General features: G+C 54.1%; 1 protein-coding gene across 1 annotated transcript in view; it reads right to left on the bottom strand.

Annotated features, from left to right (window-relative positions):
- The window catches only part of MVB12B (multivesicular body subunit 12B), a 61,306-nt gene extending 54,345 nt beyond the window's left edge, over positions 1-6,961 (bottom strand). Inside the window, exons 1-3 of the mRNA XM_082492607.1 lie at positions 6,828-6,961; positions 5,644-5,766; positions 18-125 (exon numbers count right to left, since the gene is read on the bottom strand). Of these exons, the coding sequence (XP_082348733.1) occupies positions 18-125; positions 5,644-5,754 (219 nt within the window). The 5' untranslated portion in view covers positions 5,755-5,766; positions 6,828-6,961. The remainder of the gene's footprint in view (positions 1-17; positions 126-5,643; positions 5,767-6,827) is intronic.
- Between the last annotated feature and the right edge of the window lie 10,030 nt (positions 6,962-16,991).

Genomic DNA, 16,991 nt, shown 5'->3' with positions numbered 1-16,991 from the left:
TCAGCAAACAGACTTACATTTTCTTTTGAAAATGATCTCGTGAAGCACAGGTATCGTGTGACCTTGGATTTAAATAAGCCATCTTTCCAGAGGTCAGCATCCAAGCCATCTGCTGTTTGTGCAACCTGCAAAGAAGAGACAGGGAGAGAGGAGACATGTGAGCCAAGATAAAGTTAATATATGTGCAGTACTTCTTCCTCAGACCTCTTCTAATTAACGGTAGCCCGAACTCTCACAGCATCTCATTAGTTTCTTCACGAGGTACAGTGCAAAGAACTTCCAAGAGGAGGTATAAAAAGAAGTTCTAAAAACGCTGTCTCCCAGGAGTCTGTTGATTAAAGATGCTCTGACAAAGGCTATTCTAATGAGGCAAGAGCAACTTTGGTTGCAGTCTCTAAACAATAGTTTGGAAAAGTCAGCATATCGAGGCTCTCATTACCACCCTACACACAAGGGCACACAGGGGCAAGCTGTGAGGAGGGGTCTGTGTAGACAAAGCACGGAAACTGCCAAATCTCAGCATTATTTTCACAGAAAAGCCATTGAGGAATTCTGGCTCCCAGGCCAAAAAGCTGCTTTAAAGAGCTGGGGAAAGCCCTGGTCACTCGCAGACTGTAGCAGCAGTGCCATGTCCGAGGATGCACCCTGCAAATGTCCCTCTCCAATGCAACCATGTGTCCAGTCGAATCAGTGGCACACACGGCATGGAGGGCAAAGGAAACAGACGTTGGGCCCTCTACTGAAAAGATCTGGGCACGTGCAGGAAGAGAACAGCAGGAGAAGATCTCACCTTTGAGCTGATTCAAGGAGTGGGCATGAGGCAGCCCCACGCCCAGGGAAAGGGCTCTGCTCTACCCACAGCCAGGCACTCGCCTGCACGGTGCGAGCTGGTAAGAGCCCCTGCCCCAACGGTTTGTTGTGGAATAAAAGAGGAGACAAGAAGGCAAACACAAGAAGAAGGGTAGCAGAAATAAGATCATCCCACCGGACTAACGCCTGACTGATGACTCCCAACAGGAGACTCTAGCATGGGCTGAAGCTATGCAGAAGCACAGCTGAACTTCTGCCTAATGCTTCTCAGATGGGGGCAAACTGCTCCACTGCAGCTCTTCCAAGTCTAATCTTACTGAATTGAGTAAGACCTTGGCCCCAGAGCAGCCTGATAACAAAGAGCTGACATTTGTTGTTACTGTTTGCACCCATGTTTTGTCGAGCAGTGACTGCACAGGGCGCAGGAAGCAAGAGATGTGTGCTGACAAGACCCTCAAATTATCCAAAGTGCAGGAGAGAAAAGCATGTTTATTTTCTGATCAGCAAAGGGAGCAAAGTGCATTGGCTGCTCTTCACATATCGGCAACTGCTGTTCACAAGCCCCTGCTCAGCTCAAGCTCTTGTATGACACACGCAGCTTTTGCGCTCAGGCTTCTGCAAAGAAACACGAATCATTTTTAAACAGTAAAGTTTTAAAACAGGATTTTGGTGGGTTTCTTTATTATTCCTTGAATTCAGAAAGACATGTGAAAGGTCCCCACGCTGGCACTGCTGCCCCTCCAGAGGAAGGGAGGCCCAGCACTGTTTTACTCTGACTTACTGATGAAAAAAAAACCCCAAAACTCCAACCCACACCACACATCCTTGTAGGAACAATCCAGCCATTCTAACCCATCAAATATCTAGTAGAAAGACCCAAGCTGGTTCCACGGGGAGCCACGCAGCGAGACACCCAACCCTGTGCCAGGGAGGCACAACAGTCCAGGCTGACCCCACGCTCCCCTTCCTGCTCCTGCCCAACAGCCGGCCCGGGCAGCGTGGGAGCTGGGCACTGCTGGCAAAGATGGCAGGACCCAGACCCTCAGCTCCTGGGAGCCAGCAGTGCCAGGCCTGACCCACAGCGCTGCCCTTGGGGACAGGGTCCCTGCTGAGCAGCCACTCGATGCTCCCCCACCCAGCAGCACCAAGCAGGCCATGCTGTGCCACCTGTGGAGCCTCACAGGAGAATGGGAGCTGCGGAGCAAAAAGCAGCCGGGGTAAGAGCTTGCCAGCCCTGGGGCCCCATGGGAATGCCAGCAAAACCATTCCTGCTTCTGCAGAAACGCAACAGTCACAGGCAACATCCCCAGCAATTAACCCTGAGCAATGTGCCTCCGCATCATCCTCCTGAAGACTTTTTCCAAGCCTGGAGAACGTAAGCATGCATTAACTTGTCAGAAAACTCATGGGGAAAGAAAACAGAGCAATATAAACAGGAAACTTCTTACATCATCTGCGGGGCTCCTGCAGGCAAGGAGGATCCCCACCACCTCTCGAAGCAGAGCTGTGCCTGAGCAGCGCTGCTTCACGATGGCAGTGTGCCCACGGTGGGGCAACACAGGAAGGGAGCCAACCTGGAGAGGCCAAGGCAACCTGCCCAGCAGGACCAGTGATGTGCAGCCACAGCTCACCACCTCCTTCACTTGGCTAAGAGGTGAAAAATGTGCAGGATGGAGGACATAGCAGTTGGCACTGGGCAGCCAGCACCCCAGGCACAGGGAATGGTCCTTCTCCTCACAGAGCTGGGGGAAGACACTCCTCAAGCACGTGCTACATACAAACAGATGATTTGATGGAGTGACACTCAGTAAGGAAGGTGTCCCCCCAGCCCACCCCTCCAAGTGTGGGGTGATCTACCTGCTGCCCAGCAGTAAGTACGGGGTTACTGCTACCGCAGGACAGGCTTTGGCAAACGGGCCCACTAAACCACCTGCCGTGCAGCGCCGTCCCTGCTCCAGCACGGCCCTGGGTGAGCAGCATGCCCGGGCTCTCGCCCCAGAGCAAACCCCACCGCAGAGCTGGCGTCCAGCCCGCAGCAAGGAACGCGGCTGCACGGGAACCACACCTCTCTCCTACCCGAGGCTCCATGCCTCCCACCTCTCCTCCCTTCCCTCCCCACCCATATGCTCAGTCTTGCCAGTTTGGGCAGATTTTCAGGAATCTAAGTTCAGACGCACTCTGTACATTTTGGCAAAATCAAGTCTTCGGTGCTTCAGCTGTTAAAAGACCTGGCTAGTCATTAAAAGCATCAGTAGCTGTTTTCTAAGAAGACACAAAGGCAATGGAGGTTTCTGAGTAATTAAAAAACTACTGAGGGAAAAAGATCTCTGACCCATTCACCAAGATTCCCCCAGGTTTGGTACCCTGGGCTCTGCCACACCACCACCTCCAGCCGGGCGGAACCCCAGAGCTCTGTGCGAACCTGGGAAACAGACCGGGACATCCCCATGGCATTTAACTTACACATGGGCTGAAAGCACCTTTGCTTGTTGGTTTTAAAGAGTAGCAAAGGGAAAAGGAAGGAAAAGAATATGGCAATGGTTGTTTACTGGAGAAAGGACGTGAATGAAAGGGAAACTGGGTAAAGCCTATGAATAACATAGCGCTCTCAAAGAGAGAACTGGGTATTTCACCACCACCAAACTCAAAACTATCAGTGAAACTACACAACGTCAAATTCATCAGTAATAAGAGGCAATACTTTCCCACGCAACCCTGAATCCACTTGTAGAACTGAATGCTGCAGGATGCTGTAGCAAAAGGCAAAGCAATTGGATCCCTATGGTGACTACAAAAACATCCCAAGATAAACTGGTGTTAACACTTCCCAAAGGACGAGAGTGGTTCTCCTTTTCAGGGTACAGTCTGAACCTCTGTTAGGGCTTTAGGGAACACACTCCTAGGATGGAGCTGCCACAGCTGCCTTCATCAAGGCTTTACACCCTGAAGCAACAATCAGCTGTTGGTGTCTCATTAGGGAAACTGTATCTAGAAACACAGAGCCTGAGACCACCCAAGTCCGCGCGTTGCCCACGTCTCAGAACATGAGTTTCTCCACTGCACTGAGAAGTGCACTTCTGCACACTCAGCTTCATGCCTTCAGACAGGACACACTGGGTTCCAGAGAGGTCACAGCGAAGTGGCACTCCCACATACCACGCGCTGCTCCAGAGCCCTGACTCGCACAGAGGAGCCGCCTTCCCAGACACTCAGGAAAGAAAAGCAGAGCCCTGCGCACCTCTGTCCCGTGGGTTTGGGCATCAGCACATCCTGTCACATCAGGGCTGCACCCAGAGCAGCCCCATCACAGCAGGTGCTGTATGGTGGAACGGACGCCATCCACGGCTCACAGCACCCAGGCACGGAGCCGGACTGCTGATTCGCCACCTGTGAGGCTGGAGGAGTAAGTGTGCGGAAGCCGTGCTGAGAGTGGGACGAGTGCAGACAGCAGGCACTTCCCCCTGGCCTGCAGCGGGCACTGCTGGCCCAGGGTCAGAGGAGAGCTCCTTGTAAACAGAGAGGAAGGCAAAAGGACCAGAGGAAAGGCAGCCTCCTCTCTGTGCCCCCTAGGAGAGAGCGACCCACATTCACAAGCATTATTACAACACCACCGTAATTGGATTAAGCCACAGGAAGACTCTTTTATCTTGTTTAGTTTAAACTGTGTTAGTGCTGAAGCTCCCTATTAAACCACAGACAGGCTATCTGGGGTGAGCGCTCTCTCTGCCCAGTCATTTAGGCAGAATGCAATTCTGTTATCACAACTCTCACATTGTCCCGTGCTTCTTTATCAGGGCAAGCAGCTAATTACACAGCCTGGCTCACACAGGTAATCAGCACTCAGAAAAATGCAGTAAATGCAAAAACCCTTCCAGGTCTTTAAGGAGCCTTTTCACAATTCCTTCCCTCATGTCCTTACTTCAGCCTGATCCATTTTCTTCCTTCTCACACCGAACAGGGTATGCAGTGATCCAGAACTGAAAAGGTGCGAGTAAAGCCTCAGGTCAACTGGTTTCCACTCCCAACCACACAAGCTATGCGACTCTGGAAACCCAAGATGTGATGTAGCACAGCTGGAGTAGGATACACAGAGACGCAAGCAGATGGACTACGGGCCAAATCTTTCCATACAGAGCTCTGCAAGGTCAGTATTTTATGATATTTCAATGTTTGGGACACTAATCTATGGGGAGAAAAATCATGCTGTTGGTTACACAGCAACTAATCCGAGGAACAAGCAGCTGTTAAACAGTGACACCACCCCCCTTTATCCATTCCCATATTCATCTCTGCTGTACCCAGCTGCCTTCTGCTGCCCAGCCTCCTGCCAAACCCTAGTTTAGAGGTTTGCATTCTGTCCATCAAAATCATCCTTTCAATTTCAGCTGGATGTGAAACTCTTTGCTTCCTACTCTGGAGCTTCTCATCGTCATTGTGCAGTGCTGATATGTGGGATTAAACAGCTGATGCGGGATCCATTTATTCAGAGATATAATTTGTGCAATACTTAGGAGTCCTTCAGGATGAATGTTACTAGGATTATTAAATTTGCATGCCACAGTGGCCAGCTGTTTCTGAAAACCCCTCCTCCAGGTAATTATGCTCCTCTGGAGTGGCACAGATGAAGTAGCACGATTGTGCCCACAAACCTCCACTGAGGGAAAGCACTAAGTGCTGTGGGCTGAGAGGTGGGCAGCTGGATATCAAATTACTTCTCAAAGCACACATCTGAAGGCAAGCCCTCTCTGGAAGAGATGCTGTTCCCAGCAAAGTAAAGCCTCATTAGTGCAGAGCCAAAGCATTAGCAACGGCAGCTGAAACAGCGCTACTTACTACATCATAACCTGTCGGTGCTCGGTTCCGGGATGCAACCACACCAACACCCGTGATGGGATCCATTGGCAAGTCGGGCAAGGCATCTGAGAGGTCTCGCACTTCAGGCATTATGGACTGATCCTGGAAGAAAGGAGCAGAATTAAAGGGCTGCTCAGCAGCACACCCCAGCAGAAGACACAGAGCACCGAGAGCCTACATGCATGCCACTGTGCCTGTGCTGACACAGCACAGACTGCCAAGTTAAACACAGGATTAGGCCAGACACACCTTCTGCACTTTCATTTGCTTTTGATAAGAGGGTACATTTGTGCAATGCCCAATAGGTTTGGAATTTGGGCCAGCAAAATTCTGAGATTAATTTTGACATTTCCAGGATACTTAGCATAGGCTGGTTTCCATCTACCAATGACGGCAAAACCCAAGCTCATTCCCCTCCCTCCCAAACAGAGCAAATTTCATCCCTGAGTCAAGCTGGTTGAAGCAGCTCTGCCATTTTAAGCAGCAAGAAATCTGCTCCTAATGCCTTTATCGGGAGGTTCCCCATCCACTACGGGCGTTAGACATGCTGGGGGTTCCCCCGCAAGTCTTCAGTCCCATCACGCCCTCCTGAACCAGACCATTTTCGTGTAGCAGCACAGATGTATCTGGCGCTGTATGCAAAACTGCGCTTGCTGCAGAGCCTCAACACCAGGGGAACACAGATGAAACAGCACAGGATGGTCTGATGCAAAGCAGACAGAGGCCTTGAAGAGGCCCGAGCATCTTCCAGGAGAAGGGAGACACCACCAAGTACTTCAGGGGAGGGAGATATGCAAAAAGGGACAGAAGCAGGTAAGACCAACCAATTTCGGAGAGATGCTGTTGCAGGAAGCAGGAGGAGAGGACAAGAGAGCTGCTCAAACAACTCGCTGAGGAGGAGGATAGGGAAAGGTGCCGCTGCCTCAGCATGTGGTCTCCTGCAGAGGCAGCCAGTCAGGACAAGTCTTCTCTGGCTTTCAGGCAGGAATGCCCCAGGAAACCGCCCCCCACGCACCCCGAGATAAAAAGGCAGTGCTTTGTGTAAACAAGCATCACTGCTGCGCAGCCAGACAAGCCGTGAACCAGAGCTACCTAATTCAATTCCCTCCTCAGAGCAATTAAACCCCAGCATTTCTAGGCCACGTAGACAGCTGGTTACTTACTGCTTCTAGAAAAGGCAGAGGTGAGTGCTGGTGCCAGTGGAACCTGGGTTTACACTTCACAATGCCCAGTCTGAACAAACATCGTGCTGCAGGCAACAAAAAAGAGCAAGTCTGGGCCCTATGTAAATAATGATAGTGTCACACAAACAGCCAGACTACCCCAGAGTCCAGAACAACAGAAGCGAGTGACCAGTAATGGTGAAAACACTATTGCCCATGAACCAAACCCAGGAGAGGGCTCTGCTTCGGCACCTAGACAAGCATCCAGCACGCACAGAGCAATGCAGACCCACTTTGCTCCCACTGCAGTTTAAGCCTCCGAAGCACGACTGGAAGCGCACCCTGAGCCGTAGGGGCTCGCTCTCCCCTCCCAGTGGGCGAGGAGCCGAGGACCCTGCCGCAGAACGCTGGTGGCACCCGGCACAGCCCAGCTAAATGCCACACCGCTGCCCGTGCTGCTCCACTGGCTCATCCAGATACCTTGCAAATAATCCAGAACCAGTTGCCTAAAATGCGCAGTACCAAGCAAACACAATATGAATTTAACAAAGAACTTACAATCTGTTTTTCACACAGATGCACGTTTTCTGAAACTTTTCCAAGTCACTCTCAATAATGTGATGACTTGTTATTACACATGGGGAGGAGCTAGGAGATAATGAATGCTGATATGAGCCTCTCTTCGGCCACTTTGAACTGAAATCCAGGTAAGTGATGCTATTCCCCAGCGCACTAAGAACACCGCACGGCAGGTTCCAGCAGAGCTGCGCCGAGGGGAAGCAGATCCACTCACCCACTGCCTCCAGCCTCCACCAAACCCGCCCTGCGGAAGCACCGGCTGCCCCTGCAGGGGCGAGGGGAAGGGGGGTGGCTGGGATGGCACTGACAGCCCACCTCTGGTGAGGCAGAGGGGCTGTGTGCCCTCTCAGGCCCTGGGAGAGCCCTGGCGGGCGGGCAGCCCCGGCACTCCCTCCTCTTCTGCAGCGGTGATGAACTAACACAGGCCAGGGACCTGCTACCGAATGCTGCCCAGGCCCCGGCTCGCCACGCTGGGGCCTGCTGCAGGGAGGCCCGGCGGCCCCAGCAGGAACCTCAGCAGCAGCAGCAGCGCAGTCAGCCTGGGGCAGGCTGGGACAGGGCCCTGGGGGTCTCCGGCCCCACCGCAGGAAGGATGGGGTGCCGCTGGGCAGAGCCCCCTCAGCCTCGGCAGGAGGAAGAAGGATGCCTTTGTCGGAGCCGCTCGGCACAGCAGGGGGAGGGGACACAGCATCAATCCCCACTTTGTGCCAGCTCACACAAAGTCCCTCTATGGTGGCAGCAGCAGCCAAACATGGAGAACAGGGCTTTCCGCCTAGGGAGGGCGGGAAGCAGAAACCACGGGGTGAGACGCCATGTGGCACCGGCACAGGGCCTGCAGCAGCACCCCGCAACAGCGAGGGCCGAGCCCAGCTCCCCGCACCCGGCACCTTCCTCTGCCCGGAGCTCGGATTGTGCCCGAGCCCGCAGCCAGCACAGCATCTGCCCGGCCACCGCCGCACCACACAGCTCTGCCGCACCAGGCCCAGCACTCGGGGCAGCTTCCCCCGGGCGGGTGGCACCAGGCACACATCTGGAACAGATATCGTCCAGCAGCAATCAGTTTGCACACTCAGATAAATGTTTTTCTGAACTCTGCACAGGTCAGAGGGGAGTCTCTGGCCGGGCAATCATACAGACAATCAGTTACGTTGCACTTCTCCCTCAGGGCATCTGCAAAGTTTGGTTTTCTTTTCTATCGCGCCTTTGAACTTAAAAATAAAAAACAAACACTGAAAGAACAGATTAAATTAAGGAGCGGGATTCTATAAATACTCCTATTAGACAGCTTGTTATTTTAATGAAGTTCTCTTTAAACAACACGAGTTTGACATAGACACCTGCCTAATATCATGGTGGCCGAGAACTCAAACCAGCTGACCAGGAGATGGCCTTTCACCATCCTGTGCTAAGCTGCCTTTGCCAAGCTCTGCCGAAGGGCCTCTGCCACTCCACCCACTGCAGGGTTATTCTGGGAACAGCCCAAAACAATTAGAAGAACATTTTTCCCATTAGTTGGGAGCAAGCTCCCTGGAGGTCGTTCTCAAGCAGGGCCACATCCAGCCCCCAGCACGCCCAGGCAGCACAGGGAAGCCGGATGCGAGCCCTGGGGCAGGAAGAAGCTTCAAAACACCACGGGGCTGCTCAGACAAAGCCAGCAGGGAAAGGATGTGCCTCCATCAGAGAAAGTCACCCCGCATCCTGCCGGCACCGGACTGAAGCAGCATGCAGCAGAGCGCGGCGGGATGGCCACAGGACAAGATGCAGAGAACAGGCTCTTGACACGCAGCTGCCACGCTGCTGGCTCCATCCCGAATGCTTCCCGCCCCCTTGAACCGGCCATGTCACGGGGCAGGAGGCACAGGGGTCCTGGGACTCCTGACGCCCAGCTGCAGGAAAGGCCTTCAGGGGCTCTGCCAGCCTCTGCCCTCATCCTGCCTTCTTCCCTCTGCCCTCAGCCAAGGCCCCACTTTATCTTCTTTGCCTCCTCCTGCTCAGTGTTTGGGGGACCAACTGCTCCGTGTGGCACCAAGCCAGGCCTGGGCCAGCATGGCTGGAGCCAGACTGGCCCCAACAGTCACCTCTGCAGGTGCATGGCACAGGCCTCATCCTGCTCCCCCAGCAGTGCAGCAAGGCCCGCTGCTCCAGCCCAGCAGAGATGGCTCTGTGCTGGGTGCTGGGGTGCCCTGCAGTGGGCAGGCTCCAGGCAGAGCCGCCGACCAGGCTTCCAGAAGCCTTTGCACCAGGGAGTCTGAGGAGAGGGCGCAGATGGCCTTTTACACAAAGCGGAGCAAGCGGTACCCTGTCCTGTCCTGACACCCCCAACTCCAGAGGCTGCCAGCCCACAGGGCAAACCAGCAGGAACGGGCAGGGGAGAAGAGCGGAGGAGTGCAGGCAGTGACAGCTAGGCAGAAAGCCACACAGGTACAGCCCAGCCAGGGTCTCGGTTTGATCCTTCAACACACAGTGCTCACCGGTGCTCCTGATGCAAAGCACCCACTTCCAACACACACGGTGGGGCTGCTCCTGAGGAGATGTGTAACACGGGCCCGTGCTGCCCTGGCAGTGCAAAGCCCTCTGCCGGCAGGCAGTGCAGCTCCAGGTAGCTGCCTCAGCACCCCGAGCCTTGCACCCTGCGCAGACGGCAAAGCAGAGGGCAGCTCGTCACCCCAGAGGGGCTGTCCTGCAGTCATACACACCTCCCCTTCTCCCAGCACCCCCATGATTGTCTGATTACGCCCTTTTCACTCGCTTTCCCCCATTCTCTTGCTAGCTCATCTCCACTTTTATTAGTTTATCTCAGGCATGCTTTTCTGCTGGCTTCACTGTCCGTTTCAAGTATTCCACTGAGGTGACTGACCACACACGCTGCTGGGCTTTGGCTGGGACACATACATAGCAAAGGAATACGTTTTCGGAAGTGAATGCATTATTGTGAATTTGTAGAGTATTTTTCCCTCTCGGTGGTCCTTTTGAACAAGTTAGGCAAGTTCAAGAGCTGGTGGGTACATGATCAGATCAGGCCTGATGATGTATTTGCTACAGAAGCATCACACTGCCAGCAAAGCAGGTCAAGTTCTGAAGTTAAGTAGCAAGGGACTGGGAGAGAGAATGGTCTTATTGTTTCTTCCTTTAACTACACGCCCTGCACTTTGACACCGACGTGCTCTTCCCACAGGCAGAAAAGTATGAGCTAAGGCAAAACTGGAAAAAAAATTATCAACTACCTCACCGAGTTCCGGCACCCTGCGGGAAACAATCCCATCAAACCAAAGCAGACACACTGCTAAAACCCTCGCTCGCACGCTTGGGTTATCGCTCCATCATTTTGAAAAGGCGGTAGGTACTGCTGGCACAATGCGGGTCGCTTAGAAGTTACACTGACGTACTCTTCCACATGCCTGGTCCTCCCACAGTGTCCGGGAACAGGACACAACCGCAGCCAATTTTCTATTTCTGTTCAGGAATAGGACATAGTTTCAATAAGAAAAACAGGAGACCATGGCGAGACACAGGGTCAGGGCCCTAGAGGCCTCCATCACAAGCAGGCAGAATTTCAGTTTCGCATTTTGCCCCAAACAAAGGTATGTCTGGAATCACCCCTGCACCCAGGCTCCCATCTTCAAGACAGCTGCCCCCTATCAGCTGCGAAATCTCTACAGTTTGTGACTGAACTGGATGGAAACAGGAACTTAAGTCATGGAATGAGCAAAATTGAGATCTTGTATTGCTTCACAGCACTTCTAACTATGGACAGGCATTTGCAAAGAGTGTCCTATTTCAAACCAAAATAGGTTTCCATACACAGATAGCCTTGCACCAGGGCAGCAAAATTTAAATGACATTCAGTTCAGTTATTTCTATCTTGGCACGTGTGTGACCAAGTCCCTGGGGGCTAGCGGAACCCTTCAGCCTGAGGTTCACTGTGTCAGAGCAGCACGCACGACAAGACCGAAATGTTGTATGTTTTGCTTCACACCTCCAGAAGCTCAAACTAAGCCTTTATCCCAGTAGGGTGAGGAAATCTAGCGGGCAAGGCTATCTCAACTAAAAATTACAGGATCGACACTGCCAGCCTGCCACATGATGTGCAGGCTCCACTAAGGCACACGTTAGCATGTTCTGACTCAGTTAAAATAAAACACAAGATGGAGAAACCTAAGTTTTAGCCTGCCCAGCTGAACACTTGCTGAAGCCCAGCTCATCTCATGCCAGCTGAAGGACTCTGCTTGCATTACCACAATCAAGCCGTCAACGTCCTAGCTCAGAGAAAGCACTGTAAATACTGAAGCTTGGTGAATCTTTGAGAACCTCTCCAGAAACCACAGTGAAAGCTCACAGGCCTCAGTAATGCAAGAGGTGCGTATATAAACCACGGGCGGCTCAGTATCATTGCTCCGGCCAGCACTGTAAAGAGAGACCCCACACTATCACCGCCAGGTACCCGGAAACCTGAGAACCGGTGAGAAAAGCAGGCAGTCAGCTAAACCCACACAGGAAACACTTGCAGCAAAACACCATGCAAAACACAGGTTTTTTGTTCTTTTCTCTAACCAGTCACTAACATAACCCACAGTAAACTCCTGAGCAGATCAAGGTCACCAGGGCTTTGCCCCACCGCCGGTCACCGACGCTATCCCTCCTACCGACCACCAGCCCCAGCAGAGCCCTACGACCTTCCCTGGGGGACACCGGGGACCTCGGGACCAGACCCCTGCCATGCCGCCCGCTGGCCGGCTGCGCAGCACTGCCAAGGCGCGGCCTCCCCGCCACGCCGGCCCCCCGCCGGTCCCCGCCCCAGCCCGGGGGGCCCCTCCGGCCCCTCCACCGTGGGCAGCCGGCCACCCCGGGGGAGCTCTGCCCCGGCCCGCAGACCGGGGCCCTGGGCCGCCCCAAGCCGGCGGGGGATGCCGGCCTGCCCGGGGCCCCGGCCTTGTGCGCGCCCCCGCCGCCGGGCCACCGCGGGGCCGGGAGGGGCGGCCGGGCCGGGCCCCGCTCTCGGACGCGCCGCCCCGCAGGAGCCCGGGGCGCCCGGCCCTCCGCCCGGCAGCGCGGCGGCCGCGCCGGGCCGGGCCGGGCCGCGGCGGCTCCGGGGACACTTAACTGTTGCCCGTGCGGCGGGCGGCAGGTCGCGGCTCCCCCGTCGCAGGCAGAAGCAGCTCCTCATCGCCCGGCGGGGCCGGCGCGGCGCGGCCCGGCGGGAGGAGCGGCGGCGGCGCGGGGGAGCGGCCTACGGGCCCGGGCGGAGCGGAGCGGGGCGGGGAGCGGCGGGCAGGCCGCGGCCCGGCCCCGCGCCCAGCCTTCACCCGGCGGAGCGCGCCGCGCCGGGCCCCGGGAAGCGGCGGGGCCGGGGGCCGCGGGGGCCGCAGCGACGCAGCTCGGGCTCCCCCCGCCGCCGCCGCCGCGCAGGCCCCTCCGCTCCGCGCCCGCCCGCGGCCGGACCGCGACGCGCAGGGCCCAGAGCCCGCCCCGCCCCGCCGGCACCGCGACCCCCGCCGCGCCGAGACCCCCCTCCCGTCCTGTCCCGTCCCGTCCCACGGGCACTCACTGTGCGCCGCGCTGCCTCCCGCCGCCCGGGCACGGCCCAACGCGGAACCGGCCCCGGCCCCGGCCCCTGCCCCACCCACGGCGGGCGGGCGCGCCCCGGGCTCCGCGGAGCTCCGCACCCCCGGCGCCGCCGCTCGGCCCGCTCTCCACCGCCTCCCGGCGCCAGCGAAGCCGGCGCTCGGGGAGGCGCCCCTGCGACCGCCGTGCCCCGAAAAATTCAACCTCGTAGAGAAAATGATGAGTCCAATCACCCCCGCCTGGGGGGAGGCTCCTCCGCCGGTGCCCCGGGCTGGAGGGGCGGCGCGGCCTGGGCCTGAGCTGCGGCCCTGCGCGAGGTGGGCGATGCCGGGTGGAAAAAGCTGAATTATGGTGACCGCAGTCTTGCCCCCGAAAACAACCAACATGTAAGAGATGGGCTGCAGCTGCCGTGGGCTGATGAAGGGCAAGTTGTGTCAAAACAAGCTAGTGTTCTTGGGAAAACAGCCCCCGGGGTTTGGAGACAAGCAGCTTTGGAGGTACCTTGGCTGCGGTAAGATATTGGATGCTCTCTTGCACCACGGCATGAAAAACTGAGCAAATATAGTCCAGAGGGGTCAGCATTTGCCAGGCTGGTTGGGTCACCACAAGCCATGAGCAGCACGGCAGCCAGCCTGACCTGATGGTCACAGGGGGCTCCTGCTCAAGACTATCACATACCAGTGATGAAATCGAGAACACACTTATTAAATTAGCAGATGATGCAAATCACAGCATAACCTGGAGCAGTAGCATGGCCTGTAGCCATAATCATATGAACTAATCCTGCAGCTGTCCTGCATTTGGCTTTGAGCACCTTGCCTCAAGGAAGGTCATCAGTGATAACCTGGAAAGCAGCAGGATTGACGTAAGGGTTGGCATCAAATGGCCTTTGGTGCAAGACTGAAGGAGCTGGAGCTGCTAATCTAAAGAAAAAAAATCCTGGGGTGAAGAAGGAAATAAAGGAGAGGGGGAAACATGTTAATTTGTAGGTGAATTAGAGAGGAGGGCAGTAACCTCTTCTGTCTTTGGGGCTAGACTAGGAAGTGATGGGTGTGAAGTGCAGCAAGAGATTCTGCAAAGGTACAGTGACAAACTTCACAATAGCAAAGACAGTGAAGCACAGCTCAGAGAGGTTTTAACACTGGTCAAGTTGAAAGCCCTCCTAAAAGCACTTACCAGACATTTACTCAGTTCTTCCCTCAGGGCAGGGGCTGGGCAGGTCTCCCTGGTCCTTTCTAGAGCTGCTTTCCTCTATTTTCGTGACATGCTGCCTGCGTGGAGCCACGATTTCCTTTGTGCTGGAAATGTGGCCTCTGTGACTTGTAAGAGGAGAAAGATCTCACTTGGATGGTGTCACCCAAATTTCCTCCCACTGCTCCTCTTTTTCCCTGGCAAAATCAGGTACTATCTGAAGGGATGGCACATTTAATGGATGGTCAATCTCTGTTGTTACAGGGCAATTCCTTGTCTGATATTCTGCCTTTAACTACACTACTAATTCCCAAATTGTCCTGATTTTTTCCCCTCTCCCATCTTCTTTTTGCTCAGATTTGGTCATCTTTTGGGGAACTCTGTCCAGCCTCTTCTTTTCCCACCTGGATAACCATTTGCTTCTTCCGTCCTGTTTGGACTCTCTGTCTGTGTACATCCCTTCAGCCAGGCTGAACGGAGCAACAGCAGAATCCTGGCATCCCACTTACTCCTGGATAGAACCCTGGACTGGGAGCAAACCTCCCTCCTGGTGCTTCTCCCCAGTAAAGCACGTTAGACTCGTGCTTGCTGAACTGTGGTAATAATGGTGTATTCTTCACTACGGCTGTATTCCCTCACTGTTCAGCCAAGGCTTTCTGGCTTCTACCGCATACAGCCCTCATGGCTGGTAGTGGCTTCTGGGTCCAAAGATTAAAAAAAAATATATATATTTTGAGTGATAAGGAATACAATGCATTTTTTTGATTTGGAGAGTAATTTAGAGAGAAGGAAAGATGATGCCTGGTGGAAATGAGAAATATATGTCCCATACATAATATATGCCCCAAATGCCCTATTACAAATACAACAAGATTTCCTGAACTGGAGAAGTTGTTACACATTACAGTGTGCTAATGCTCCCCCACGGAGATGCTGATACTGAGAGAGTCTTTAGTGTAATAATATTAAAAATCCTAGAGTTTCAGTAAGATCCTCCCTGCTACCACGGTGGTAGGAAATGAATTGATTCCAAAGGAAGACTCTAATTGCTGCTTAGTATCCACAAAATATTCTAAGATACACTGCAAAAATATATCCCAACATGTCTGTGGCATGATCGGCAATAACATTTTCTCCGAAGGGACAGTCACTTCCCAGCGCAGTTTAGCTGCTGCTTCAGTTTTACCCTCGGAGAAGCTGCCCGAAGAGAGCACCACCTGCACGAGGGAGCCGCTGCTGCAGCCGGGGAGGATGCACGGCTCCGGCTGAGCTCTCGGCACTGCTCCCTACGGAGAGCTTTAAACCTCGGCAGAGTTTGAGGCTGTGGAGAGGCACCGTTGTTCTCTCTCACAGAGCATAAGCACAGGCTCCAAATCAGCAAATACTTGCACGCTTGGTGTTAGGTACATGAGTAACTATACTGGAGTTGGTTAATCTACCAGTGTAAAGTTACTCAAAAGCATAAATATTTGCAAGTATAATGTTTTCCTCTGAATATTTTACATAAATCTTTTTCAAAATGCATTTATTTACTTCTGTTTATTCAGAGCATGTCTTTTCTCACGAGTTCTGCAGTCACGTACGTGGTGTCCAGTTCGTACCAGTGTCTTGCTTTCAGGACGCTGAATAGGATGAATTTAAGTCACTCTTGGCCGTGACGCTGTAGCTGTGGCTGAACAAATGCAGCTTACTCATCCTTGAGTGGATGAACACCAAAATTTGCATCCTCCAGAACAGTGTTCCAAACAAATGTGCGTGCTAGCCGGGTTTGTTTGCAGTGCAGGACTTGCTCTGCTTCTGTTAACGCGCTCCGTTGGACGGCAGCAGCACGGCTTTGCTGGAAGGGTGCGCTGGTGCCAGGATGGGGGTGCATGACACTGCTGGGTAGCGCAGGGGGCACTGTCCCTCATCCCCACGGGGGAGCAGAAATTCCTGGCAATGGCTGGTCAGGTTTCACCATCAAAAAAGATCCCAGTTTGCAGGGGTAAACACTCTGACAACCTAAAGGATCCTGCAGCCTCACCCTGATGGTAACCTCGAGCCCTTGTTTCTTGGAAATCCTTTACATTGCAGGAGTTCATCTCTCTCTGTAGCCACATTTAATGTACTGTTGCACGTACCATTTTTTCCATGCTTGCCTTTGGAGAGAAATCAGCCCAGAGTTTAGTTTTGTGCAGGAATGGCAGCAGGTTGTGGCTCAGCGGCTGCCTGGTTTAAAGGTTTCTTGGAGGTAGGTTAAACCTTGCTGCCTCTAACTTAGCGCACCAAAATGTCTCTTTGCAGCTACAACTTCCCTTCTATATTTCTATTTTAAATCTTGACTATTCTAAAAGGAACAAAAAAGTCCTCCTCTCTCCTGTGCACGTTTTAATTCAGGCCCCTGGCAGTGGGAAGGCTGTGGCTGTCCGCGAACATCCAGCCCCGGTCACCACAGCACCTTGAGGGACCAGAGCCAGCAGGGAGAAGGAGGGAAGCGCGCAGCTGCGCAGCAGGTCTGCCCTGAGAGGGCTCCGGGTGGTTTTGTCTCTACGGACACCCAGGCAGGGGCTGCCAGAAACCCCGAGAAGTTACTGAACCGCCATCCTTCTGTTCTCAGCCGTATCCAGAGCCTGGGGCACAGCCTGGCCCTGGCACATCAACAACGGGAGAGCTGAACCCCCACTTTTACAATAGTGGCAAGTTCTCAACTAAAGCAAATAAGCCACTCCGAAGGTTCTTAAAGACCTGCAAACTGCAGTAGGCACCTGCTTTCCACTGGGATGTGTGGGGGTTGCTTTTTAATAAAGCAATCCCAAAGCATTTTGGGTAGCAACATGATCCTGAGGAGCGATG

This window comes from Vanellus vanellus, assembly GCF_965231255.1.
Source record: "Vanellus vanellus genome assembly, chromosome: 18".
NCBI lineage: Eukaryota > Metazoa > Chordata > Aves > Charadriiformes > Charadriidae > Vanellus > Vanellus vanellus.
This window is presented reverse-complemented; position numbering and strand designations above follow the sequence as displayed.